Consider the following 26454-nt stretch of genomic DNA (forward strand, 5'->3'; position numbering starts at 1 on the left):
CAAGGGATGACTGTGCTTAATTAAAAGTCATGCTCAAGGTGGTTCAGATATCTGGTAAAGAATCTGCCTGCAATATGAGAGACCCAGGTTCAAGCCCTAGGTCGAGAAGATCTCCCCTGGAGAAGGAAATGGCAACCCATTCCAGTACTCTTGCCTAGAGAATTCCATGAACAGAGGAATCTGGTGGGCTACAGTCCATGGGGTCACAAAGAGTCGAACACAACTGAGCAACTAAGACTTACTTTTTTCTTTTTTTTAAATATAAATTTATTTATTTTAATTGGAGGTTAATTGCTTTACAATATTGTATTGGTTTTGCCGTACATCAACATGAATCCACCGCAGGTATACACGTGTTCCCCATCCTGAACCCCCCACCCTCCTCCCTCATCGTACCATCCCTCTAGGTCATCTCAGTGCACCAGCCCCAAGCATCCAGTATCATGCATCGAACCCGGACAGGCGATTCGTTTCATATATGATATATATGTTTCCATACCATTCTCCCAAACCATCCCACCCTCTCCCTTTTTTCTTAATGTTTACTTTTTAGAATGACATTGCATTGCAGATTAATCACTTTCAGTTGAAGGTTAGGTGGAAGCTCCTCAGTTGCACAGTTAAAATCAGTTTTTAAATGTGGAAATTTCCTTTACACTTGTATCAGCGTCCCAAAACGCTGCTGGGTCTGTAGTTGGAGCTTGGAAAAAGTTTATCACCTATGTTTCTGTTGGAAATGGAGATGTCATTTCTTGTCTTAGTGTTTGAAAGCCTGTTGTGATTCAGTTGACCTTTGTTTCATTGAAATGACTTTATTGAAGTATAAGTATCTCATATAAGCACTGTTTTTCCTTGGATTTGGGAGCTGAATTCATTAAGAAATCTTAATCAACTCTGCAGCCCAAGCTAATTACCAAAGCCATTCATTCAGAGGTGGCTAATGATTGCTGAATTCCTGAGAATGAATGAAATTCACCTGAGACTACTAATTCAGTAAAACATCATACATTCACCTATTTCCATGGAGTACCTGCTGATGAATACAGCCATACAAAAAGGGACAGTGAGATGGATTTGGTTTGTGGGCCCATAGTTTGTCCTTGATCTAGTGAAATTTTTAGTAGGACGAGGAGAATATAGAACATGTTACAATTCATCATCTCAACTTGTGTTTGGTAGTGCCTTATACCTAACAATAAACTCAAGTTATTTTATCTCCCTCCGTGTTGGTTGGGGAAGAATTACCTAGAACTGGTAATTGAGGCTGGTGAATCCTTTATATTAGTGAATGAAGGAACAGCTGTTTGCTGCCTTCAAAGTCAAAACATTTTAAAAGATTGATTGCTTTTTATTTCAGTAGTAGTTAATGCTACGTTTTCATTTGTTTTTTGCACTTAACATAACAATCTAGTCTAAATTCTTCACTTTTTAGGGGAGAAAACAGTCCTAAAGCACCAATGATTATGAAGTGATCCAACTGGTTTTTTTAATATAAATCATTTTATCTTTTCAGATAATTCAGTGATTTTTTTTCTTCTTTTAATGTAGTCACTGTGAAATTGTACATTTTCTGTTCCTTTGTTGCCATTATTTAAAATTATTTCTGTTAGAATGTCATTCTCCCAAATCATCCCACCTCTCCCTCTCCCTCTGAGTCCAAAAGTCCGTTATACACATCTGTGTCTCTTTCCCTGTCTTGCATACAGGGTCATCATTGCCATCTTCCTAAATTCCATATATATGTGACATTCTAACATGTATACTATCATGTAAGAATTGAATCGCCAGTCTATGTCTGACGCAGGATGCAGCATGCTTGGGGCTGGTGCATGGGGATGACCCAGAGAGATGTTATGGGGAGGGAGGTGGGAGGGGGGTTCATGTTTGGGAACACATTTAAGAATTAAAGATATTAAAATTTAAAAAATAAGAAACTAAAAAAAAAAAGAAACAACCAATAAATAAATAAATAAATAAAAGCACCTTACTATTATTTGTAAAATAAAAAATAATAATAATAAAAAAATAAAATTATTTCTTAAAAATTATGTCGTGAATTAGCATGGGGCAAATTCCTCTTAATTGGTATTAATAAAGCCTTGTCTTTTGAGAGACTAGGGTCAAATTTAGAAACAGGTAATGTTATTTAGATCTTCATGAGGAGGTAATAATGACCATTATGAAATTTTGAAGGTATGACTATAAATTATTGAGGCCAGTTTTTATAAAAACCTTAAAATAGAAGTTTCCAGTTTTGAACTATATTTATCCAAAGCACTAATACTGTTTTAAGTGCCTAAAAAGGAGAAACTGGATCTGGGGTTATTCCCTTGCCAGAGTTCAGATCAGTCACATCTGTTGAATGATTTTTTTTTAATTTATTTTAATTGGAGGCTAATTACAGTACTGTAGTGGTTTTTGCCATATGTTGACATGAATCAGCCATGGGTATACATGTGTTTTTTCAAAGTTACACAGCTGATTAGTGGCAGAACCAGGATTGAATTTCGTGCTTTCCGGTGACTAGGGCAGTCCACGGGCCTTCTTCTGAACTGAACTAGTATGTCCTTTCCATTCACTCATATAAGAAAAGGTTGTCCTTTAAAATACACATTTCTCAATAATTAACTTTTATTCAGGTAAAAGGCAAATAGTGGAAAATTTCATGCCTCGAATTTGTGCCCTGGTTATTGACTCAAGAGTGAATATTTGTATTCAGCAGGAGGTAAGCCATTATTTAGTTTTTCTTTTAAAAATTAAAGAGAAAGTAGAGTCAATTTGGTAGCAGTTAGTAAGATTGAATAATTATTTTATCTCAGCACTGAATTATTATGTAGTGTATTTCTGTGGTCTTAATTCATTGCTTTGGAGAAGGAAATGGCAGCTCACTCTGAAAAATACCACAGAGAGAATTCTTAACAGGCTATAGTCCATGGGGCACAAGAGTTGGACACAACTTATGGTTTCAGGAGGAGAAATTCATTGCCTGACATGATGAATATATTATATAAATATATATTGAACATTTATAGCCATATGGATTTATGTATATGAATGTAGCTCCTATGAAAATAAACTGTACCATCTAGATATTAGTTCCTCAGTATTTACATGCTGAAAATAATTTATAGTATATATTGATAATACATGTGTACGTGTGTAGTCATAAGAATACATATTAATAAGATGTTTTTTGGTTCCTTAGTTCTTATGATAGAGTAATAATGAACATGTCATACTGCAGAGTATGAGTGCTTTAAGCATAAGAATCGTGGTATATTCTATTTTTGATATCCTTTGTTTTATGTTTTCTTGTATTCACTGTTTTATGCTTTATATTCTTTCCCCACCCTTCATTCCTTGCATAAAATGCTGTGACTAGGAAAAATAGGCTTCTAAGTTTATGTACTTATCTCTGAAAACATATTAATGTTTCATTGAATATATAAAGTTAATGGATTCTCTTTTTTTCTTTTCTAGACTCTAAAAAAAATGAATGTGATGCTTGACAGAATGCCTCAAGATGCCAGGAAAATACTCTGTAACCAACAAATGTTAATTCTCATGTAATAATTTGTACTATATTGCTTTAATTAGTAGTTTAAGTCAAGAATTTAAAGGATGTTTTATAAGGCAAATAAGGCAACCATAAGTTGTATTAGTAATTAAAATTGGTCAACTGTTATAGGTTTATAATATAGTATATGGGTGTGTTTTCTGCCACAGTCTACTACTAGTGAATTATAAGTTTTAGTCAAGTTTTTTACCCTAAACATATGAACTTTCTTTTTAATTGATACTTGTCCACTATATAACCTGCTGTTTTGATTCACAGGAGTAGTATGGGAGAAAGGATTTTAGATGCTGGAGGTATGTTTTTTCAAAATGTTCATATTTGAAGTTATTCCAAATTTACTAATAGAATATAATATTTCAGTCAAAATAATATAATGTGAAATTATATGAAAAAATTATAAACTGCATAATCAAGCAATTTTTAATTACCTTAATAAATAAAGGATAAATATCTGTGGAACTAAGAAGTATGATAACAGGAATTGTCAAATATAATTTGTGCCTAATAGTAGGTTTATGAATAATAACTTAATTTTCTAGTAGATTTTAATTCCTTTTGCTAAGAAATTTCTCAAATATATTTTATGAAATTAGGTTTAATATTCTTGGGATTGATTTGTTTGTAAATGATGTCTTTATTAAAAGAACTGAAATTTTCTTCCCTAAGTTTCATCTGAGAAAATTTCGATGTAGTGATTTACATATAGAACAAACCAGTGGCTTCAAATACTTTAAAATAACTTGTAAACATCATGATATACAAAAGGAAAACAAAGATTACCTATGATTTATAGACTTGTCAGTTATTTTGCAATTCACAACTCTAATAATAATGGAATGATAGTATCTTTGCATATTTAAGAGTTTCTTTTAAATGTCCTTAAATTTTTTTGTTTTATTCTTTTTTTCTGTTGACAAACTTGTCTTGTTGTTCGGGCTGTGTTCATGCCATGTAATGGTGGGATATTTCTAATCTATATGAAGAAAATGGCAAAAGATAAGTTAATTGCACTATGTTCCTTATTTCTCTTGCTTGTTCTAACACCTTATGAAATATAGAGTTTCATAAACTTTAATTTTCATAATTTCAAATAATTAACTATTTTTTAAGATTATGACTTGCAAGCGGGTATCGTCGAAGCTTTATGTAGAATGACCACAGAAAAACAAAGACGAGAACTGGCTTGTCAGTGGTTTTCAATGGATTTTATTGCTAATGCGTTTAAAGGAATTAAAGACTCTGAATTTGAAACAGTAAGTAGTATAAAATAACAAATTAACAAGGTTTTTTTAATTGCTGTGTTTTTTAAAAGCTCTCTCTTTTTCAAAAATTAGGATTGCAGGATATTTCTCAACCTCGTAAATGGCATGCTTGGAGACAAGAGAAGGTAAATTTAATGCAAAATACAACCTTTTAGTGATAAAAAATAGAGCTCAAGAGGGGAGCACACAATGTTAGTCTGATATAATCCTCCACTGGTCTTATTTTACTTTGTACTTTTTGGAGGAAAAATACATTTTTAATTAACGTGAATTAGGCCACCTCATGGGAAGACTTGACTCATTGGAAAAGACTCTGATGCTGGGAGGGATTGGGGGCAGGAGGAGAAGGGGAAGAAAGAGGATGAGATGGCTGGATGGCATCACTGACTCAATGGACGTGACTCTGAGTGAACTCTGGGAGTTGGTGATGGACAGGGAGGCCTGGCGTGCTGTGATTCATGGGGTCACAAAGAATCGGACACGACTGAGCAACTGAACTGAACTGAAGATTGGTTACTGTATTTCAGAATTGCATATGCATCATAAATTTGGTGTTTAAGGAATAATAAAAGTCTAAATATTACTTGAGCTACCTCTATCCATATACTGCAATAAAAATGTATAGCAAATATAAATCATTTTCTTTTGTAATTAACACTGTAAGGATGTTCTTTCTGAGGTTATTAAATCTCAAGAATGGTCTAGGTAATACAAATTTTCATCACTTTTGACAATGACATAGGAAGTATTTTTGTTGTGCAGTGCCTGGCACCATATAAATGCTCAGGACACATTGGATGAATCAATTTGGTGAAGGTTATGTGCAAGGAGTCATACTATTTGAATTTGAATAATAGGTTCCCCTCTTCCTGTTCTAATGTTGGACAAGTTAACCTCACTTTCCTCTATTTCCATAGCTATAAAATAAGAATACTAATAATATCTTCCCAACCCAGGGATAAAACCCACATCTCCTGCATTGCAGGCAGATTCTTCACCATCTGAGCCATCAAGGAAGCCCACAATAATATCTATCCCATGTTTGTTGTGAAGATTAAATGAGATAGCTATGTAAGTCCTTTCAATAGTAATTGACCAAGAAAGTATTCAGTGAATTCTGCCATTTTTATTAGCAGTATTATTCACTTCTACTCTTCCTATCTAATCCTGTAGGAACTTCCATTTCATTACCATAAGCTATATTGGGAATCTCTGCTCATAGTCAATTATAACATGAAAAGTAATTTGGTACAGTTAACCTCAGTCAAAATGGTAGGTTAAGTAGTAGCCTCAAAATAATATGCTTTCTTTCAGAAACACGTTTCCACTAAATTCTCACTTTAAAGAGTAATAAAGAAAGAAATAATGATTTTACTTAAATTGTCACTACCACCTGATTTCCTTTTGATCCTAGGTGTGATTTGTATGGCAAGTCAAAATTATGCTGTGGAAGCTTATTAATTTTTTTTAACTCAAACTACTTTTCTTTCAGGGTCTTTACATTTCCTTGTTTGTCAGCATTTCTTGATAAATATGAGGTAAATTTTAAAATTTAATACTTTTTTTAGTTATTAGGTGATTTTTGATGTAGCGGTCAACTGAATTGTAGGTTATAAATTGACAAGAATGTTATAATTAGATCACAAATAACAGCTGGTCTGATATTCTAGATCTAAGTGATATTTTATGAAATGACATGTAGCCAAGGATAAGTAAAATATAAAGCTGTACTTCAAATTATCTTACGTTTCCTTTTTCAAGCCCATTATTGTTTATTATTCGTGAATATATTCAAATGTGAAATTTTCTTCAACCTTTATTTGTAGTTGAGTATTTGTGATTTTCTGGAGCTGGCTAATTTCTGTGTAAAATAATAAGCAGCTTTTTTTTTTGTTTGTTTCTAAATTGATTTAAGTGCTATACTTCCCTTCTCTGTATCTTTCTATACCTTCCAGCTGTACTTTTTTCTTTTTTTGAAAAAAACTCAACCATGAATATGTCATAATTTTATATTTATATATAGCATAATTATAGCATGTCATAATTTTCTTTTGTCACTTTTAAAAGCATAGTAGGCTCCAGTTTTATATGTTTATTTTATTAGCTGCAAATACCATCAGATGAAAAACTTGAAGAGTTTTGGATAGATTTTAATCTTGGGAGCCAGACTCTATCATTCTACATTGCTGGAGACAATGATGTAAGTGTTATTCCCTCTGTATCATTTTGAGTTGTGTGTATATGTATGTATATAATAATTCAGTTTAAAAATATAGATTTCTTTGTATATTTTCTTGCTTTTAATAGATTTCAATGTTAGCTGTAATAATTTTGATGAGCATGGTAACCTATCAAGCTAATTAGAAATAAAAATTATTTCTGATGTTTTATAGTAACAGAAAAAAGCTAAAATTTAATACTAGTTTTTAAATATAAGCGTTTCAGAAATTACACGTTAATGATCAGATTTAACATTCAGATGAACAAAGTGAGTTGAATCTAGGAAAGACAACAGTTACTCAAGTACAGAAACAGTTAAAAATAGCATTAACAAACAATGACAAATGGTCTTATTTTATTCTTTCATAGCATCTTCTATTTGAAAATATTGAAGAATTGATTTTTATGGTCGTATTTAGAGGTGAATTTTAGTTCTTTTTTGTGCTAAATTGTAGCTATGCTTAAACTTTCCAACCAGGTGGTGTGTTTTCTGTTGACCCCTTTTTAACCTGAGGAAAATTTTTGACCCATTGTTTCCAAATAGCCACCACTTCTATTTGCTACATTGGTGTACTTCTAGCTCAAGCTGTAGAGCAGAGATCTGAGTAAGAGTTTGGTTTCCAGTTTACTGATCTGATTGTGATTGCTGGTAATAATGATGCTTTTTGTCCAGGTAAACTTTTTATAGACAAACATTAACCAGATGCCTCTTAGGAATTCCACATATCTTTATTTCTTTTTAGAGTACTCTCATAAAATGCTTAATAATGAGTTCCAAAACCTAGCATTACTTCTCAGAGGCACTGACAGTTTTCATTAGTGTATTTATATTTGCAGGCTTCATAGGAGTATTTTTAACTGGATTTTCTTTAGGAAGTAGACTTTCATTTTCAAAGAGGATAGAATAGGATTGGAGTGGTTCCTGACTTCACTCGCTTGGTCTAATGGATAATTCAGGGAAGAAAATAAGTAATTTTAGTATTATACATGATAGGGATAGTATAAAATGCGTTTATAAATACTAAATGCCTCATGTGATCCAGACACTGATTTAGAGAGGCTGGGAGAAAGTTCTTCCCGCAGATACATTTAGACTCTCCTTTCCTCTCTGGATTTCTGTGGCAGCAGTGCATTCTCCCCGTGTTCTCTCTCACTGTCCTCAAAGCTTCTCCCCTATTGTGGCCACTTAAAACCCTCCCTGTGTCTCTTTAACATGGTATTCGAGGGCCGTTATGACCTGGGCCCTCGCATCTCAGACTCTTCTCCATGCTTGCTGTGTTCAATCCCCATTCATTTTTTTCTTTTCCTCTAGATAATGCTCTCTTCAGGTCTTTATACTTGCTGCCTAGGAACCTCAGGATCTTTGCATCCCACTTAGATAGTCTGAAGTAGCTATCCAGCCATATTATATCACATTGTCCTCTTTTTTCTTTTGTAGTAGTTATTGCTACTTAAAATCCTTTTATCTGTTGTTTTTTGTCTACCCACCCCCCCATAGAATGTAAGATTTATTGAATCAGGGACCCATCTTCTCTCATTTATAGCCGTTCAAGGGCTCATATTTAAGAATGAGTAAATACAACACTCAACTGAAAAATGCTCTGTGTTAGTGATAGAATTCAAAGGAGATTATAAAGAAGGCAGGCAGTGTAGAGCCAAAAAAAGATTATAAGTAGGAGACAACATCAGTTCAATAAACATTTAATAAGAACTTACTATGTGCCAGATATATACTAGGCGTTGAGTATCACATTCATGTTAAAGATTCTCCTGGCTGGGGAGAAGAGATTTAAAAGGGACAAGACCAGAAGCAGTTAGACTTATGCAGTAATCCAGGTGAGAGGAATCATGGTGGCACAGTTTTGGAAAGTGATGGTGGGGATGGATGGAAATTGATGGGTTTCAGAAAAACTTGAGGTAGAATTGAGCAGATTTGGTAATTTGTAGTAAAAAGAGGAAGGATTAATAAAACTTTGGTAACTGAATGAATGGGGATGCTGTTTTAGGAGGATCAGTTTTGTAGGGGAAAGATGATTCAGCTTTGAATATTTTGATTTGGAGGTGCTTGTGGGGCATTCAGCTGAAGATAACTTGTAGACAGTTGAATATATTGGTCTGAAGTTCAGATGGGAGAACTGAGCTGTAAGTGGAAATTCAGAAGCTCTCTGTGTACAGAAGATAAAATCATGGGATTCTGTGAGTGTCTAGATGACAAAACGTAAGAAATGTATATACATGGATAGGCAGATGGATACATGGATAGGCAGATGGATATGTGGATAGGCAGATGGATGCGTGGATAGGCAGATGGATACAGGATAGGCAGAAGAGACTAGCCTGAAGGATACTTGGCAAGTCTGCCAGAAAAGATCAAATTAAAAGGGTATCATGTTACAGAAGGCAGAGGAAGGGTGTTTTATGAGAGGAAATGATCAACTCTGTCAAAACACAGTTAAATAAAATAAAAACTGGTCATCCAAGAAAGAGCCATTTTGTTTAAGCCATAGGATTTAGGCATTCCTGGAAAGTTGAAATATTTGTAGAGGAAGTAAAGACAAGAAGAAAACACAGCAGAAGCTAAAGTGAGATGTAGATTCAAGGGAGGGGTTTTTGTTAGGTACTTTATTTTAAGGATGAGTGTTTTAAAACTGATGGCTAGACTAACGAATAAAAAAGTTGAGATCAAGAAGAAGAGAGCATAATGGAGGGAAAGTAGGGGGTGAAGATGAAATTGGTGGGCACGATATATTGGTAAACTGTTGAACCTGGTTAAGGGCCTGTTTTGTACTCATTATAATGATTTCTATTTTTTTTTTATCTTTTTGAAAATTTATATGATGTAGACTTTTTTTTTTCCGAAAGGAAAGCTTTGAACCAAGTACCTATGTATATGAGGAAGAGTCACTTTAAAGTTAGCAGATGATAATGAGTAGGTGTTAGGTGTTATACACAGAGATAACACCTACTCATTATCATCTGCCTCATGCAGAGAGTTGACTCATTGGAAAAGACTCTGATTCTGGGAGGGATTGGGGACAGGAGGAGAAGGGGACGACACAGGATGAGATGGCTGGATGACATCACTGACTCGATGGACATGAGTCTGAGTGAACTCCGGGAGTTGGTGATGGACAGGGAGGCCTGGTGTGCTGCGATTCATGGGGTCACAAAGAGTTGGACACGACTGAGCGACTGAACTGACTGACTGACTGATACACAGAGAAATAGGAAGATGCTCAAAGGAAAAAGGAGGATACCAACCTTTTCCTCCTGACCCTGAGGTTTTAAGGTCTGGGAGAATTAGCACCTTGACTGGAGGATGCTGTAGTTAAATGGTACTGGTTCTCAGAATATACACTGGTTTCAATTAAGGCAATTAAGTGGAGGGAGTTAGTGAAGAGACTGAGGATTTAGTGGAATTTTAATAGTCCTTAAATAGCAAATGAATTGGATCTATTTTCATCATAAGATTACTGGAAGGTTTTAGGATATCATCTTTTTGGAATGGTTCCAATTTTTGCTATAACTTTTCTGTGTGAATTCACATTATTTATTCATTTATACAAATTTTCAGTGAAAATACTTGGAAGGGGAAAACATTTTAGGTTATTATTAACATGCATTCAATGTTTGAATCTAAGAACAGTCAATTAATGAGTGGGAATTGGGGGATGAATATGATTTCACAAAACATTTCAAAGGAAGAAATGACAGGATTTAGTAATATTTTTTTAAAAAGGTTATAGTCTAATATGAATGGATAGCCATTCTTTTTTTATTAAAAATAGAAAACCATTAAAGTAACCAATACTATCACTTTTAAGAATGAGCAAATAGATTAAATGTGACAAGTATAATATATTATGTAGTCAATTGATGGAACAAGAAATGTGATATATCAACCAGTTACTTAGTGATAGTAAAAAAAAAACAAACCTTTATTATTTGTATAACTTGAAGATAGTGTTTAAAGGAGCTTTAAAGCAAGATTAAATTATTTATGATCAAAATGTGTTTTTAAATTTAAGGATCATCAGTGGGAAGCAGTCACTGTGCCTGAAGAAAAAGTGCAGATATACAGCATTGAAGGTATTAAACTTGTTTTCTATCATTTCTGTTGAAGTAGAAGTTGCATATTCTGTGGAAAAACTCAGTAGACTGATGAAAGCAGATCAACATTTTCATATGTTCACATTCATAAATGTGATGGTTCACTATCATCAAATTCCCTGACCCTGTGTTACCCCCAATATCTTATATTTATTTCCTTCCCTATCTAATCTAAAACCTATGATCAGTCACTTTCTTCTCAATATGTACTGAACAGAAATCATTTACCTTGGCAGACTGGCACCACTGCAAATTCAGATATCAAGACATTATTTATTTCAGTAGGCATGTAGTGCTATCTCACGATAGTTCTTATTTGTATTTTCCTAAAACCGCTTTTAAGAAAGTTGAGCACTTTTTCATGTGCTTAATGGCCATTCATATATTTTCTTTGTGAATTATCTGTTTAAATATTTTGTGCACTTCTTTACTAGACTACATTTCTTTACTGGACTATCTTTTTATTATTGGGTTTTTGAGTTCTTGTGTATCTTGGATAGGAACCCTTTGACAAACATAAGCTGTATGAATAATCTCTCCCTGTCTATCTTTCTTATTCATTTTCTCAGTGGTCTCAATGAGCAGAAGTTGTTAAATTTGAAGGCCACATGATCAGTATTTTTTGTTACATGGTTATTGCTTTGTGTGACCTAAGAAGTTTTTGCCTACTACCAAGTGACATAGATTTCCTTCTGTTTTTCTATAAGAACTTTATGGTTTTACGTTTTATGTTTAGAATTCTGATCCATCTCATTAATATTCAGTTATGATTTGATACAGGGGTTTAGGTCCATATGGATATAGAGTTATTCCAGGACTAATGCATGAAAAGATTTTCCTTTCCTCACTGGATTTCTTGGTTCCCTTGTTGAACATCAAATGACTGATTTAAGTGTAGGTCTTACTGTTGTAGTTCATTCCATTGATCTGTTCCCTATGCCAGTACCACATTGTTTCAGCTACTATAGATTTGTAGTGAGTCTTAAAGTCAGTAGTGTGTAAGTCTTCTAATATTGTGGGGTTTTTTTGACGACAGTTTTGGTAATTCTAGACCTTTTGAATTTCCATGTAAATTCTAAAATTGGCCTATCGATTGCTACAGAAAACTTGCTAGAATTGTGACTGGGTTTGTAGTTTGATATCAGGAAAAGTAACATTGTAATAGTAGTTACACTTTTGTGGTGTAGTTATTCTTTTAGATACTTTGGAATTCATTTGCCACATTTAGTTAGAAATTTGGTATTTCATGTCCTAGAAGGTCTGTAGTTTTAAGTTTCAAAATCAGGGTATTGTTGAACTTCATAGGATGAATTTGCAAGTGTAGTCTTCAGTTTCCCCTAAGAGTATGTGAAGAATTGGTATTGTTTCTTAAGTACTTGGTAGTATTTACCAATGAAGCAATCTGGACTTGTCTTTAACTTTTCTTTGGTGAAGGCTCTTAACTACAATTTATTTAATACATAAAGGGTTTTTCAGGTTACCTATTTTTTTTCTTCAGTAAACTTTGGTATTTCTGTCTTTCAAATCGTTTTCATCCATGTTGTCAATTTTTTTGGCATAAAATGGTTTATAATGGTCCCTTTTTATCATTTTACTGTCCGTAGATTCTGTGTGATGGTCCCCCATCACTGCTTATACTGATAAGTTGTCGTTTATCTTTTTTCCTAATCAGTCTTATGAGAGGTATATCAATTTTTTTGATGTTCTCAAATAACTAGCCTTTGGTTTCATTGATTTTTCTCACTTTTGTGTTTTGATCTTCAGTTTAATTGATCTCTGCTCTTACATCTATTATTTCTTCTCTTCTGCTTGCTTTGTTTAATTTGCTTTCCTGTTTTTAGTGTCTTGGAGTGAAGCTGAAGTCGTTGATCTGAGACCATTTTTTCTTTTCTAATAACAGCCTTTTAGTGCTTTAAATTCTTCTAAGTATGTCCTTAGCAGCATCCTACAAATTGCAATATGTTGTGCTTCCATTTTCATTCATGTGATTGTTTTTAAATTTCTCTTTTGGTTTCTTCCTTGACCCACAGATTATTTAAAAGCACTTTATTTAGTTTCTGTATACTTGAGATTTCAGGAATATGTTACTGATTTCTAACGTGATTTCATTGTTATCAGAATATACTTTGTGTGATTTGAAAACCCTTTCCAATATGTTGACTATTAGGTTATGACCCAGATATGGTCTGTCTTAGTAAATGGTCTGAATGCACTTGAGAGGAATGTGTTTTCTGTTGTTCTTGGGTGGAGGGGTGGGGATTAATCTGTTGTTCAAGTCATACACCCTCCCTCATTGTCTACCTACCTGTTCTATCAATTATTGAGAGAGAGGTGTTGAAGTCACCACTATGGTTGTGATTTTTTTCCCATTCATTTGGTTCTGTTATTTTTTACCTCAGGTATTTTGAATTTCTGTTATTAGTTTTATAAACATTGAGTGGTAGCATCTTTTCATAAATTTATCATTATGAAATGACTATTTTTTTTGTGGTAATATTCTGTGCTCTGTCATCTACTTTATGTAATACTAATATACCCTCTCCAAGTTTCTGTTGGCTAATTATAGTATGGCATATCTTTATCTTTAAGTAATTTATGTCCTGTATATTTAAACAGGGTTTCTTATAGGTGTCATATACTGGGCATTGTTCTTTTAAATGTAATTTGACAGTTTCTGCCTTTTGTGGTTTTTAATGTGACTGTTGATCTGCTTTAAATTTATTATCTAGCTTTTGTTCTTTCTATGTACCTACCATCCTATCTGCCATGTTTCTTTTTTTTCCCTTCATTTGTGTTACTTCATTTTCAGGGGTTCCATTGTATTTCTTTTTTTGGCTTTATATTCACTTTTTAAATGGCTGATCTAGGGTTTATTTTATACATATTTAACTTAATAGTGTGTATGTTCAAGTAATATTATACCCCCTAGGAACCTGGTAGGTTCTTATAAAAACAGTCAACTTCTGTTTTTGCTTCCCTGGCCTTTGTGCCACTACTGTCAATAGGACTAAAAATCTTTTTGCTTTTGAATGTGTCAAAGACCTCATAATATGGTATAATAATATTTTTCTTTGTGCAACTAACTAACTTTTTTTTTTTTTTACTTTATTTTGCTTTACAATACTGTATTGGTTTTGCCATACATTGACATGAATCAGCCACGGGTGTACATGAGTTCCCAATCCTGAGATTTTTAAAATAGTTTAAATAGTGCATTATATTTACCATTTCCAGTGTTCAGCTTTCATTTATAATATATGCAGATTTCTGTCTGGTATTATTTTCCTTCTGCCTGAGTGACTTCTCTAATATTTCTTGTACTGCAAATAAGCTTTTTTTAATGTCAGAAAATTGTTGTTTATATTTTGAAAAAGTATTTTTTATTTTATTTTTACAATTTATCATGGTTAAACTTTTATTTGTAATTAATTTTTAAATTATTTTTGGCTGCACTGGGTCTTCATTGCTGCATACAGGCTTTCTCTAGTTGCAGTGTACGGGCTTCTCATTGCGGTGGCTTCTTCTTTTGCATAACAGGGGCTCTAGACCATGAGGGCTTCAGTAGTTGCAGCACACAGGCTTAGTTGCCCAATAGCATGTGGAATCTTCCCAGACCAGGAATCAAACCTATGTCCGTTTGAAAGGCAAGTCCTTTTTTGTTTTCTAAGATTTTTTTTAATTGAAGGATAATTACAGTGTTGTGTTGGTTTCTACCAAATAAAACAACATGAATCAGTCATAATTACATATATTTCCTCATTCTTGACCCTCCCTCCCCTCCCCCCATCCTACCCCTCTAGGTAATCACAGAGCGCGAGGCTGGGCTCCCTGTGTTATATAGCAACTTCCCACTAACTATTTTACACATAATAGTGTATATATGTCAATGGTACTTTCTCAGTTCATCCTACTCTCAACCTTCCCCTGCTGTGTCCATAAGTCCATTCTCTCCATCTTTGTCTCCATTCCTTCCATAAAGATAGGTTCATCAGTACCTTTTATTCTAGATTCCATAGGTATATATTAATATACAATCTATATTTGACTCTCTCTGACTTCACTCTGTATAACAGACTCTAGGTTCATTCACCTCACTATAACTGACTCAAATTCATTCCTTTATATAACTGAGTAATATTCCATTATATATATGTAACCACAGCTTCTTTATCCATCATCTGTCAATGGACATCTAGGTTGCTTCCATGTCCTTGCTGCAGTAAACATTGAGGTACATGTGTCTCAGAATTCTGATTTTTCTGAGAGTATAAGCCCAGGAGTGGGATTGCTGGATCATATAGGCTTCCCAGGTGGCTCAAATGGTAAAGAATCTGCCTGCAGTGCTGGAGACCTGGGTTCGATCCCTAAGTCAAGAAGATCCCCTGGAGAAGGGAATGACTACCCACTCCAGTATTCTTACCTGGAGAATTCCGTGGACAAGGCAGCCTAGCAGGCTATAGTCTGTGGGGTTGAAAAGAGCTGGACGTGGGTGAGCAACTAACACTTTCACTTTTTCATGGTAGATTTATTTCTAGTTATTTAAGGACTCCTCATAATGTTCTCTGTAATGGCTATATCAGTTTACATTCCCACCACCAACAGTCCAGCATTTATTGTTTATAAAATTTTGGTGATGGCCATCCTGACTGGTGTGAGGTGATAATCTCATTGTAGTTTTGATTTGCATTTCTCTAATAATGAGCAATATTGAACATCTTTTCCTGTGTTTATTGGTTGTCTCTATGTATTCTTTGGAGAAATATCTGTTTAAGTCTTGTGCCCATTGTTAGATTGGGTTGTTTGCTTTTCTGATATTGAGCTGTATGTGCTGCTTATATATTTTGGAGATTAATCCTTCGTCAGTTGCTGCTTTTGCAATTATTATCTCCGTATGAGAGTTGTCTTTTCATTTTGTTTATAGTTTCCTTTGCTGTGCAAAAGCTTTTCAAATTTTATTAGGTCCCATTTGTTTATTTTTGGCTTTATTTCCATTAGTCTAGGAGGGCTGTCAGAGAAACTTGCTGTGATTTATGTCAGTGAATGTACTGCCTGTGTTTTCCTCTAAAAGTTTAATAGTTTCTGGATCTGCATTTAAGTCTTTGATCCATTTTACTTGTGAAATCCCATGGACAGAGGAGCCTGGTAGGCTGCAGTCCCCCGTGGAATCGCTAGAGGGTCAGACATGACTTAGCAACTAAACAACAAGAACAATGATGCTAGAAAGTGTTCTAATTTCATTCTTTTACATGTAACTGTCCAGTTTTCCCATCACCACTTATTGAAGAAACTGTCTTTCTCCATTGTATATTCTTGCTTCCTTTGTCAAAATGAGGTGCCCGTATGTGTATGAGTTTACTTCAGGGCTTTGTCTTGTTCCATTTGTCTGTATTTCTGTTTTTGTGCCAATACCATATTGTCTTGATGACTGTATCTTTATAGTATAGTCTGAAGTCAGGGAGGTTGATTTTGATTAATCTAACTCTGTCTCTTTGGGGTCTTTTATATTTCAATACAAATTGTGGATTTTTTTGTTTTAGTTCTGTGAAAAATGCCATAGGCAATTTGATAGGGATTGCACTAAATCTGTAGATTGCTTTGGATAGTATATTCATTTTGACAGTATTGATTCTTCCAATCCAAGGACATAGTATATCTCTCCATCTGTGTTGTCTTTGATTTCTTTCATTGGTGTCTTATAGTTTTCTGTATACAGGCCTTTTGTCTCTTTAAGTAGGTTTATTCCTAGGTATTTTATTATTTGTTGCAATGGTGAATGGGTCTGTTTCCTTAATTTCTGTCTCTGATTTTCACTGTTAGTGTATAGGGATGCAAGGGATTTCTATGTATTTATTTTATATCTTGCAACTTTACTAAACTCATTGATTAGCTCTAGTAATTTTTGGTGGCGTTTTTAAGGTTTTCTTTGTATAGTATGTCATCTATAAACAGACTTCTACTTCTTTTCCAATCTAGATTCCTTCTATTTATTTTTCTTCTCTGATTGCTGTGGCTGGGACTTCCAAAGCTATATTGAATAATAGTGGTGAGACTGGGCACCCTTGTCTTGTTCCTGATCTTAGAGGAAATGCTTTCGGTTTTTCACCATTGAGAATAATGTTTGCTATGGGTTGTAAATGGCCTTTATTATATTGAGGTAGGTTCCTTCTATGCTGATTTTCTGGAGAGTTGGTTTTTTTAAATCACAAATGGGTCTCAGAAGCTTTCTATGCTTCTATTGAGATGATCATAATGATTTTTATCTTTCCATTTATTAATATGGTATATCACATTAATTGATTTGTTTATTGAAGAATCCTTGTATCCCTGGGATCAACTCCACTTGATCACAGGGTATTGGATTTAATGTGTTGTTGAATTCTGTTTGGTAGAAATTTGAGGATTTTTGCATCTGTGTTGATCAGTGATATTGGCCTATAATTTGCATTTTTTGTGATAACTTTATCTGGTTTTGGTATCAGGGTGATGGTAGCTTTACAGAATGAATTTGGGAGTTTCTTTCCTCCCTCTGAAAGTTTTTCAGACAGTTTGAGCAGGATAGATGTTAGCTCTTCTCTAAATGTTTGATAGAGTTCGCCTGTGAAGTTGCAGGTGGATTCTTAACCACTGGGCCACCAGGAAAGTCCTGAGAAGTATTTGTGATACTTGTACAGAATTCTAGACTGCCTATTGTTTTTGTTTCAGTTTACTTTAAAGATGTTATTCTCCTGTGTCTTGGCTTGCGTTGTTTCTGATGAGAGGTCTGTCGTTCTCATGTTTGTTCATTTTTGTTAAAAGTCTTTTTTCCCCTGGCTGCTTCTAAGATTTTCTCTTTATTAGTAGTTATAAACATCTGATTATAGTGTTTTAGTGTAATTTTCTTCACATTGTTCATTCTCTGAGTTCATTGAGCTTTTCTTGCTTCTGAAGTTTTTATCCATTGCTCTTCACATTATTTTTTTCTGCTCCTTTTTCTCTTCTCTTTTGAAGGTTCTAACTACACACAGACTAAACTACATGAAGTTCTCCCTCAGCTCACTGATAGTTTGGGTTCTCCCTCCAAACCCTAGGCTTTTATTTCCACTCTCTTTTCCATTTAGGAAAAATTCGTGGTGTTTTATTGTGCTAATTAATATTTTTCTGCAGTGTCTAGCTGTCTAATCCTACTCTATATAATGTTTATAAAAAAGCATTATAGTTTTCATCTCTGAAAGTTTGATTTAGGTCTTTTTTAAATATAAATTCTTAGTTTTAGAATAGTTTTAGATTACAAAAAACTTTCCAAACTAGTTTAGAAAGTTTCCATATACATCCTCAGCCAATTTCTCTTATTTTTTTAATTGTGGTAAAAATCACACAACATATAATTTACCATCTTAAGCATTTATAAGTGTATAGTTCAGTAGTGTTAAGTACATTCACATTATTGTGAAACAGATCTTCAGAACTCTTCTTATCTTGAGCAGTTGAAACTCTATAGCCATTAAACAGTTCTCCTTTCCCATTTCAGTCCCTGTAACCACCATTCTACTTTTTGTTTTTATGAAATTGACTATTTTAAGTGGAATCATACAGTATGTCTTTTTGTGACTGGCTTATTTCACTTAACATAATGTCTTCTTCAGTTTTAACATCATATTTTTTTATGGTACGTTCATCACTGTATCTTAAAAAGTCTACTTGAAAACCAATACAATATTATAAAGTAATTAACCTCCAATTAAAATAAATAAATTTGTATTTTAAAAAAAAGTCTACTTGAATCCTGTGTCATCTTCTGTCTCATTACTTTTCCATTCATAGCCAATTTTGAGAATATAGTTTTTACTAAATCTTTCCTTCTCTTGCTTTTCATTTCTGTTTTTTTCTACATCCTGTTTTACATCCCACTCCACCAACATTTCCACTGAAATTTCAGATGTCAAGATGACAATTAACTCTTATTAATATCATTATATGCACTTCCACGGACTTACCTGGTAGCTCAGACAGTAAAAAAATCTATCTGCAATCCAGGAAACCTGGGTTCAATCCTTGGGTCAGCAAGATCCCCTGGAGAAGGGAATGGCTACCCATTCCAATATTCTGGCCTAGAGAATTCCATGGACAGAGGAGCCTGGTAAGCTACAGTCCATGGGGTCGCGAAGAGTGGGACACGACTCACTGACTTATCACTTTTGCTTTTGTCCATGTTTCCTCAGATGGTAAAGCATCTGCCTTCAATGTGGGAGACCCAGGTTCGATCCCTGGGTTGGGAAGCTCCTCTGGAGAAAGGAAATGGCAACCCACTCCAGTACTCTTGCCTGGAAAATCTCATGGATGGAGGAGCATTGTCCATACATCTATTTCTGCTTTATTGACTATGCCAAAGCCTTTGACTGTGTGGATCACAATAAACTCTGGAAAATTCTGAAAGAGATGGGAATACCAGACCACCTGACCTGCCTCTTGAGAAACCTATATGCAGGTCAGGAAGCAACAGTTAGAACTGGACATGGAACAACAGACTGGTTCCAAATAGGAAAAGGAGTACGTCAAGGCTGTATATTGTCACCCTGCTTATTTAACTTCTATACATCATGAGAAATGCTGGGCTGGAAGAAGCACAGCTGGAATCAAGATTGCCAGCAGAAATATCAATAACCTCAGATATGCAGATGATACCACCCTTATGGCAGAAAGTGAAGAGGAACTAAAAAGATAAAAGTGAAAGAGGCGAGTGAAAAAGTTGTCTTAAAGCTCAACATTCAGAAAACGAAGATCACAGCATCTGGTCCCATCACTTCATGGGAAATAGATGGGGAAGCAATGGAAACAGTGTCAGACTTTATTTTTTTGGTCTCCAAAATCGCTGCAGATGGTGATTGCAGCTATGAAATTAAAAGATGCTTACTCCTTGGAGGGAAAGTTATGACCAACTTAGATAGCATATTGAAAAGCAGAGACATTACTTTGCCAACAAAGGTCCGTCTAGTCAAGGCTATGGTTTTTCCAGTGGTCATGTATGGATGTGAGACCTGGACTGTGAAGAAAGCTGAGTGCCGAAGAATTGATGCTTTTGAACTGTGGAGTTGGAGAAGACTCTTGAGAGTCCCTTGGACTGCAAGGAGATCCAACCAGTCCATTCTGAAGGAGATCAGCCCTGAGATTTCTTTGGAGGGAATGATGCTGAAGCTGAAACTCCAGTACTTTGGCCACCTCATGGGAAGAGTTGACTCATTGGAAAAGACTGATGCTGGGAGGGATTGGGGGCAGGAGGAGAAGGGGACGACCGAGGATGAGATGGCTGAATGGCCTCACTGACTCTATAGACATGAGTGAACTCCGGGAGTTGGTGATGGACATGGAGGCCTGGTGTGCTGTGATTCATGGGGTCGCAGAGTCGGACACGACTGAGCTACTGAACTGAACTGAACTGACTGATGTTTCCTCCTTCCCTGGTGGCTCAGTGAAGAATCCACCTGCCAATGCAGGAGACACGGGTTCAATCCCTATGTCAGGATGATCCCCTGGAAAAGGAAATGGCAACTCATGCTAGTCCTCTTGCCTAAGAAACCCCATGGACAGAGGAGCCTGGTGGGCTACCATCCATAGGGTTGCAAGAGAGTCGGACATGACTATTGCACCAAAACACCAACATACATGCTTCAATCCTTAAACTAACCCTTTGTGGCACACATACAAGGAAAGTATGGCTTGTGCTCAGAACTCTTGAAGACCTTGCACTCTCTCTGTCATCTGACTATTCATTTGTATCTTTTACTGTCATTTGTAATAAAGTGGTGATGTTGTCTACCTGTATGGAACAAGCACGATCTGAGTTTCTACATAACTGGCACAGATGGATTCTGGATATCAAGCAGTCAGTTCAGTTCAGTTCAGTTGCTCAGTCACATCTGACTTTTTGCGACCCCATGGACTGCAGCACACCAAGCTTCCCTGTACTTCACCATCTCCCACAGCTTACTCAAAGACATGTCCATTGAGTCGGTGATGGTATCCAACCATCTCATCTTCTGTCACCCCCTTCTCCTGCCTTCAGTCTTTCCCAGCATCAGGGTCTTTGCCAATGAATTAGCTCTTTACATCAGGTGGCCAAGGTATTGGAGCTTCAGCATCGGTGCTTCCAAAGAATATTCAGGGTTGATTTCCTTTAGGATTGACTGGTTGGATCTCCTTGCAGTCCAAGGGACTCTCAAGAGTCTTCTCCAACACCACAGTTCAAAAGCATCAATTCTTTGGCACTCAGCTTTCTTAATAGGCCAACTCTCACATCCATACATGACTACTGGAAAAACCATAGCTTTGACTGTACAAACCTTTGTCGGCAAACTGATGTCTCTGCTTTTTAATATGCTGTCTAGGCTGGTCATGGTTTTTTGTTTTTTGTTTTGTTTTGTTTTGTTTTTTTCCCAAGGAGCAAGCATCTTTTAATTTCATGGCTGCAGTCACTGTCAGCAGTGATTTTGGAGCCCAAGAAAATAGTCTGTCACTGTTGCCGTTGTTTCCCCATCTGTTTATCATGAAGTGATGGGATTGGATGCCATGATCTTAGTTTTTTGAATGAGTTTTAAGCCAGCTTTTTCACTCTGCTTTCACCTTACTCAAAAGGCTCTTTCTGTAGCTCCTTTTCACTTTCTGTCATAAGGGTTCTGTCATCTGCATATCTGAGGTTATTGGTATTTCTCCCAGCAATCTTGATTCCAGCTTGTGCTTCATCCAGCCCAGCATTTCGCATAATAATACTCTGCATGTAAGTTAAATAAGCAGAGTGACAATATACAGCCTTGACATACTCCTTTTCCTATTTGGAACCAGTCAGTTCCATGTCTGGTTCTAACTGTTGGTTCTTGACCTGCATACAGATTTCTCAGGAAGCAGATAAAGGTGGTCTGATATTCCCATCTCTTTAAGAATTTTCGACAGTTTGTTGTGATCCACACAGTCAAAGGTTATAGCATAGTCAATGAAGCAGAAGTAAATGTTTTTCTGGAATTCTCTTGCTTTTCCTATGATCCAGAGGATGTTGGCAATTTGATCTCTGGTTCCTCTGCCTTTTCTAAATCCAGCTGGACATCTGAAAGTTCTCGGTTCATGTATTGTTGAAACCTAGTTTGCAGGATTTTGAGCATTACCTTGCTAGCATGTGAAATGAGTGCAATTGTGTGGTAGTTTGAACATTCTTTGGCATTGCCCTTCTTTGGGATTGGAATGAAAGCAATGGTTCTAGAGGAAAAGAATATCTATAGTTGCAGACTAGGGGAATGGTGAAGTAGCAGCTCCACAGGGTGTTGTTAGACCCTTTGTTCAATTTACAGGAATATATAAAAGACTCGTGGACAATTTTTGTTTCCATAAGTAGTACCAGAATTGACTCAATACTGTTAAATCCTAAAAGTTAATTTTGTTTCAGTTCATTTTAATTGATATGCTGCATGCTTTTCTTATTTATAATATACCTATAGAGTGGTATCATAGAAATGAATATAAACTAATCAGTGTGATTTATTTGTGTACAGTGAGAGAATCAAAGAAGCTACTGACTGTAATTCTGAAAAATACAGTAAACATTAGTAAAAGAGAAGGGAAAGAATTGCTTTTGTATTTTGATGCATCATTAGAAATCACTAATGTGGCACAAAAAATTTTTGGTGGAAATAAATATAAGGTAAGTTAAACTTTTAAATATTTTCATAATTCTGGGAACTTGGGACTGTAAGTTTCAGTGATTTTCTTTTTCTCTACAGTTCTTAAATAACATATAGATTTTTAGTTCTTTAAATTTGTGTTGTGGAATAACCATCATATTATCAGCCATACCCTTTCAGATATCTATTAGAATGAATCTCAGGTGACAAAATTAGCAGCAGCTACTCAAAACATTTAATGATGAATTCCTGCCAGGTGTTTAAAAAATGAAATGAGACAAAGTGCTGTTTTTAAGATACTAAACATTGTGAGAATTACAGGATATGTCTCAGAAGAAGTAAGTGGCGTATAGAAAATGATGCATAGAATTTGAAGAAAGAGAATGCTCATTAAGAGTCAGATCTGAAGGAAAGGCTATGGAGTTGGACCTTGAAATGGCCTTTGAAATTAATGAAATTTAGATAAGATGTTTTCCAGGATTGTGGAAAACATAATGAGTCGGATTTATTTAGGATTCAAGATAACAGTTCATGTTATATTTAGGGATATGTTCAGTTGACAAGTTTGGGTGATGCCTGCTTAGTTTGTTCAGGCTGCTGCTAAGTCGCTTCAGTCGTGTCCGACTCTGTGCGACCCCATAGACGGCAACCCGTGAGGCTCCCCGGTCCCTGGGGTTCTCCAGGCAAGAACACTGGAGTGGGTTGCCATTTCCTTCTCCAATGCATGAAAATGAAAAGTGAAAGTGAAGTCACTCAGTCGTGTCCGACTCTTTGTGACCCCATGGACTGCAGCCTACTAGGCTCCTCCGTCCATGGGATTTTCGAGGCAAGAGTACTGGAGTGGGGTGCCATTGCCTTCTCCGTTGTTCAGGCTACTGTAACAAAAATACTGTGGTTTGGTGTCTTAAATACATTTATTTCTCATAGTTCTGGAGGCCAGAAGTCAGATCGGGGTGCCAGCAGATTCAGTGTATGGGGAGAGTCCATTTTCTAGTTTATGAATGGCAGTCTTTTCACTGTGTCCTTACATGGTGAGGGAGTTCTCTGAGGTCTCTTTTATAAGGGCAGTAATCCATTCATAAAGGTTCTGCCCTTATGACCTAAGCATGACCCAAAGGCCTGCCCTCCAAATCCATTCTTGGGGACTAGGTTTCAATGTGTGAGTTGTGAGGAAACACATTCAGTCTATAACATGGAAAAGATTTATGGTGAAAAATAGCAGATAATATGCTTGTGAGGAACCTTTACCAAAATTGTAGGCTAAGACTATAGTTAGGGAGTCTTGAAGTGTCCTGAGAAGAGTATTTATATGTATTTAAAATTGATTTAAGATAATTTGGTGATTTGGAAAGAAGCAGATATAGGAAATATTGCATTAAAAATGGAAAGAACTGGGAGAAAATGACACCCCATTGAATTAATTTAATTTTAGGAATTTACCAGAAAACAAGGTATATCTGTTGCCAAAACATCTGTGCATATTCTTTTTGATGCAAGTGGATCACAGGTATGTGTCTCACTTACTTGATTTCTATCACTGGTCTAAGTTTAACCCTAAATAATAATAGCACAGTTATAAGTTTGTCTTGGAGAATAAATAAATTCTCTCAGTGCCCCAACAAGGTATATGTGACTTTGTAAACATGTTATTAATAATAATTTATTTCAGTACAGAAGGTAGATTGTTACTCATTAATACCAGTCTTGGTAACTTTAAAAATCAGAAATATATGTTCTGCCACTAATGCCAAAGCCTCTTTTATGTCTGTTAACATTTGAAAAAGTGGATGCTTTTTGTTGGGTCACTTTGTAGGACTGAAAATTGTAATAGTACATAGATATAAGAGAAAAAGAACTAACCTTTATGAGTGTGAGATGAATGAGTGCTTTATGAAGACATCTAGTCATTTTTGAGGACTTCCTATGGTTTGCACTTTTAAACAATTTTTCCTTATTTTCCAACAGATTCTAGTCCCAGAAAGTCAAATCTCACCAGTTGAAGAAGAACATATTAGTTGGAAAGAAAAAGCTAACCTCCAAGAAGAATTTACTAAACCTCCAAAATATATCAAAAACAGTAATCAAGGGGATAGAAAAAATAGCCAGCCTGAGGTACATATGGTGTCAAAACCATTATTTATAAAGCAGCATAGGCAAATCATTGTTATAGAAAAATGTATCTAGAATTCAAATGTCAGTAACATTTTAGAATATTTCCCCTGCCTTTTACAAATACAAACAAAAGATAGTGTTTCAGCACATGGTGTTTATATGAAAGGGTTAGGGATTTAGGACAGAATATACTATATCCATGTAAGTTTCAAATTAGAGTTATATAGGAAAGCATTACTTTTTTCATTTATCCTTTCTGTCCTATCTTTGCACTTGGCTTTAATCTAGAATACAAATTTATAATGTTCAATTTATTTGCATGAGGAAAAAGCAAAATATTAGGTTCTTTTTCCTCCTCCATAAAGGATCTCTAGGCCACGTTTGATAGAACCATTTCTCAGACTTCAGGGAACTGAAGTCTTACCTCAAACTCTATCTTTTGCCTCAAATTTGCATCTGCTTCCATGCTTCAGTAATATTGCTATTAATTTTTCTGATGATGTCCTTGATTCCAGCCTCCTCTCACCCTATACCTAGAACCAAGGTGCTAGTGAATATTCTTTTATAATATTTCTCACATGGTTTCCTCCTCTTTCTCTTCACTGTTACTCATTTTAGTGTACCTAGTGGTGTCTTTGACATTATTGGTCCATCCTGTGAGCTGCCCTATGAGGTATACAACTGATTTTTCTCATACCAATATCCTAGTAGCATTATTCTGCTCAGAAAGCCTTGTGATCTCTGTGTTTATCCCATTATATCTAAATTTTGACTTAATTTGACCTTCTGTAATTTAATTTTCCTCTTTGAAAATACCCTCCACTTTAGTATGGTCAGTTGCTTTACTCTGTCTTTTTTGTCACACTCATTCTTGCCTCTGTACCTTCATTCATGCTGTTTTCAGCTCTTCTTGTCTAAAGTGTACTGAAACTTGTAAATCTTTGTTCATTTTTACTTTCTTGATGGAGCTTTTACTGATTAATTGTTTTTACTAATCTCTCATCTTGCCTGTAACTCTCACAGGCTCCTCCATACATTGTTACTCACTATTTATCCCTTTTGTCTGTGTCCTTCATTAAATTAAAAATACCATTTTGTCAACTATAGTTCCGTCAGGTGATTAGATTATAAAGCCTTTTTTGAGGTCTTTATCAGAATCATAACTTGAGTACTTATTAAAAATACGGATTCTTAGACTCTCCACCTTAAACCTATTGAATCATAACACAAAGTCTGGAAAAGATCTTAAGCACACTAAAGTTTGAAAAACATTGCACTGTTGTTAAATACCTGCTATGTTTTCAATAAGGATTAGCCTTTTGAAGCATTTATATAAATAAGTAACTTTTGGGATCCCATTCATTATATATAACACTAGGAACTGTAATTTCTTTAAGACAAATCTGCTGGTTTGGTAGCTTATTTTCTGGTTAATCTTAACATTCACTTTTCTCCTAGCCTTCCAAACCATTCCTCCATGCCCCATATACATACCTACTCAAAATTCCATCAGTATTTTTTCCTGTGC

General features: G+C 35.3%; 1 protein-coding gene across 1 annotated transcript in view; it reads left to right on the forward strand.

Annotated features, from left to right (window-relative positions):
• SYCP2 (synaptonemal complex protein 2) overlaps positions 1-26454 on the forward strand; it is a 74035-nt gene that overhangs the window by 13339 nt on the left and 34242 nt on the right. The window contains exons 7-18 of the mRNA XM_069546801.1: positions 2640-2725; positions 3481-3566; positions 3836-3870; positions 4688-4830; positions 4912-4964; positions 6332-6377; positions 6944-7039; positions 11088-11148; positions 19368-19403; positions 22686-22834; positions 24247-24321; positions 24780-24926. Coding sequence (XP_069402902.1) covers positions 2640-2725; positions 3481-3566; positions 3836-3870; positions 4688-4830; positions 4912-4964; positions 6332-6377; positions 6944-7039; positions 11088-11148; positions 19368-19403; positions 22686-22834; positions 24247-24321; positions 24780-24926 — 1013 coding nt within the window. The remainder of the gene's footprint in view (positions 1-2639; positions 2726-3480; positions 3567-3835; positions 3871-4687; positions 4831-4911; positions 4965-6331; positions 6378-6943; positions 7040-11087; positions 11149-19367; positions 19404-22685; positions 22835-24246; positions 24322-24779; positions 24927-26454) is intronic.

This window comes from Ovis canadensis, chromosome 13 (genome assembly GCF_042477335.2).
Source record: "Ovis canadensis isolate MfBH-ARS-UI-01 breed Bighorn chromosome 13, ARS-UI_OviCan_v2, whole genome shotgun sequence".
In the NCBI taxonomy this organism is placed as follows: domain Eukaryota; kingdom Metazoa; phylum Chordata; class Mammalia; order Artiodactyla; family Bovidae; genus Ovis; species Ovis canadensis.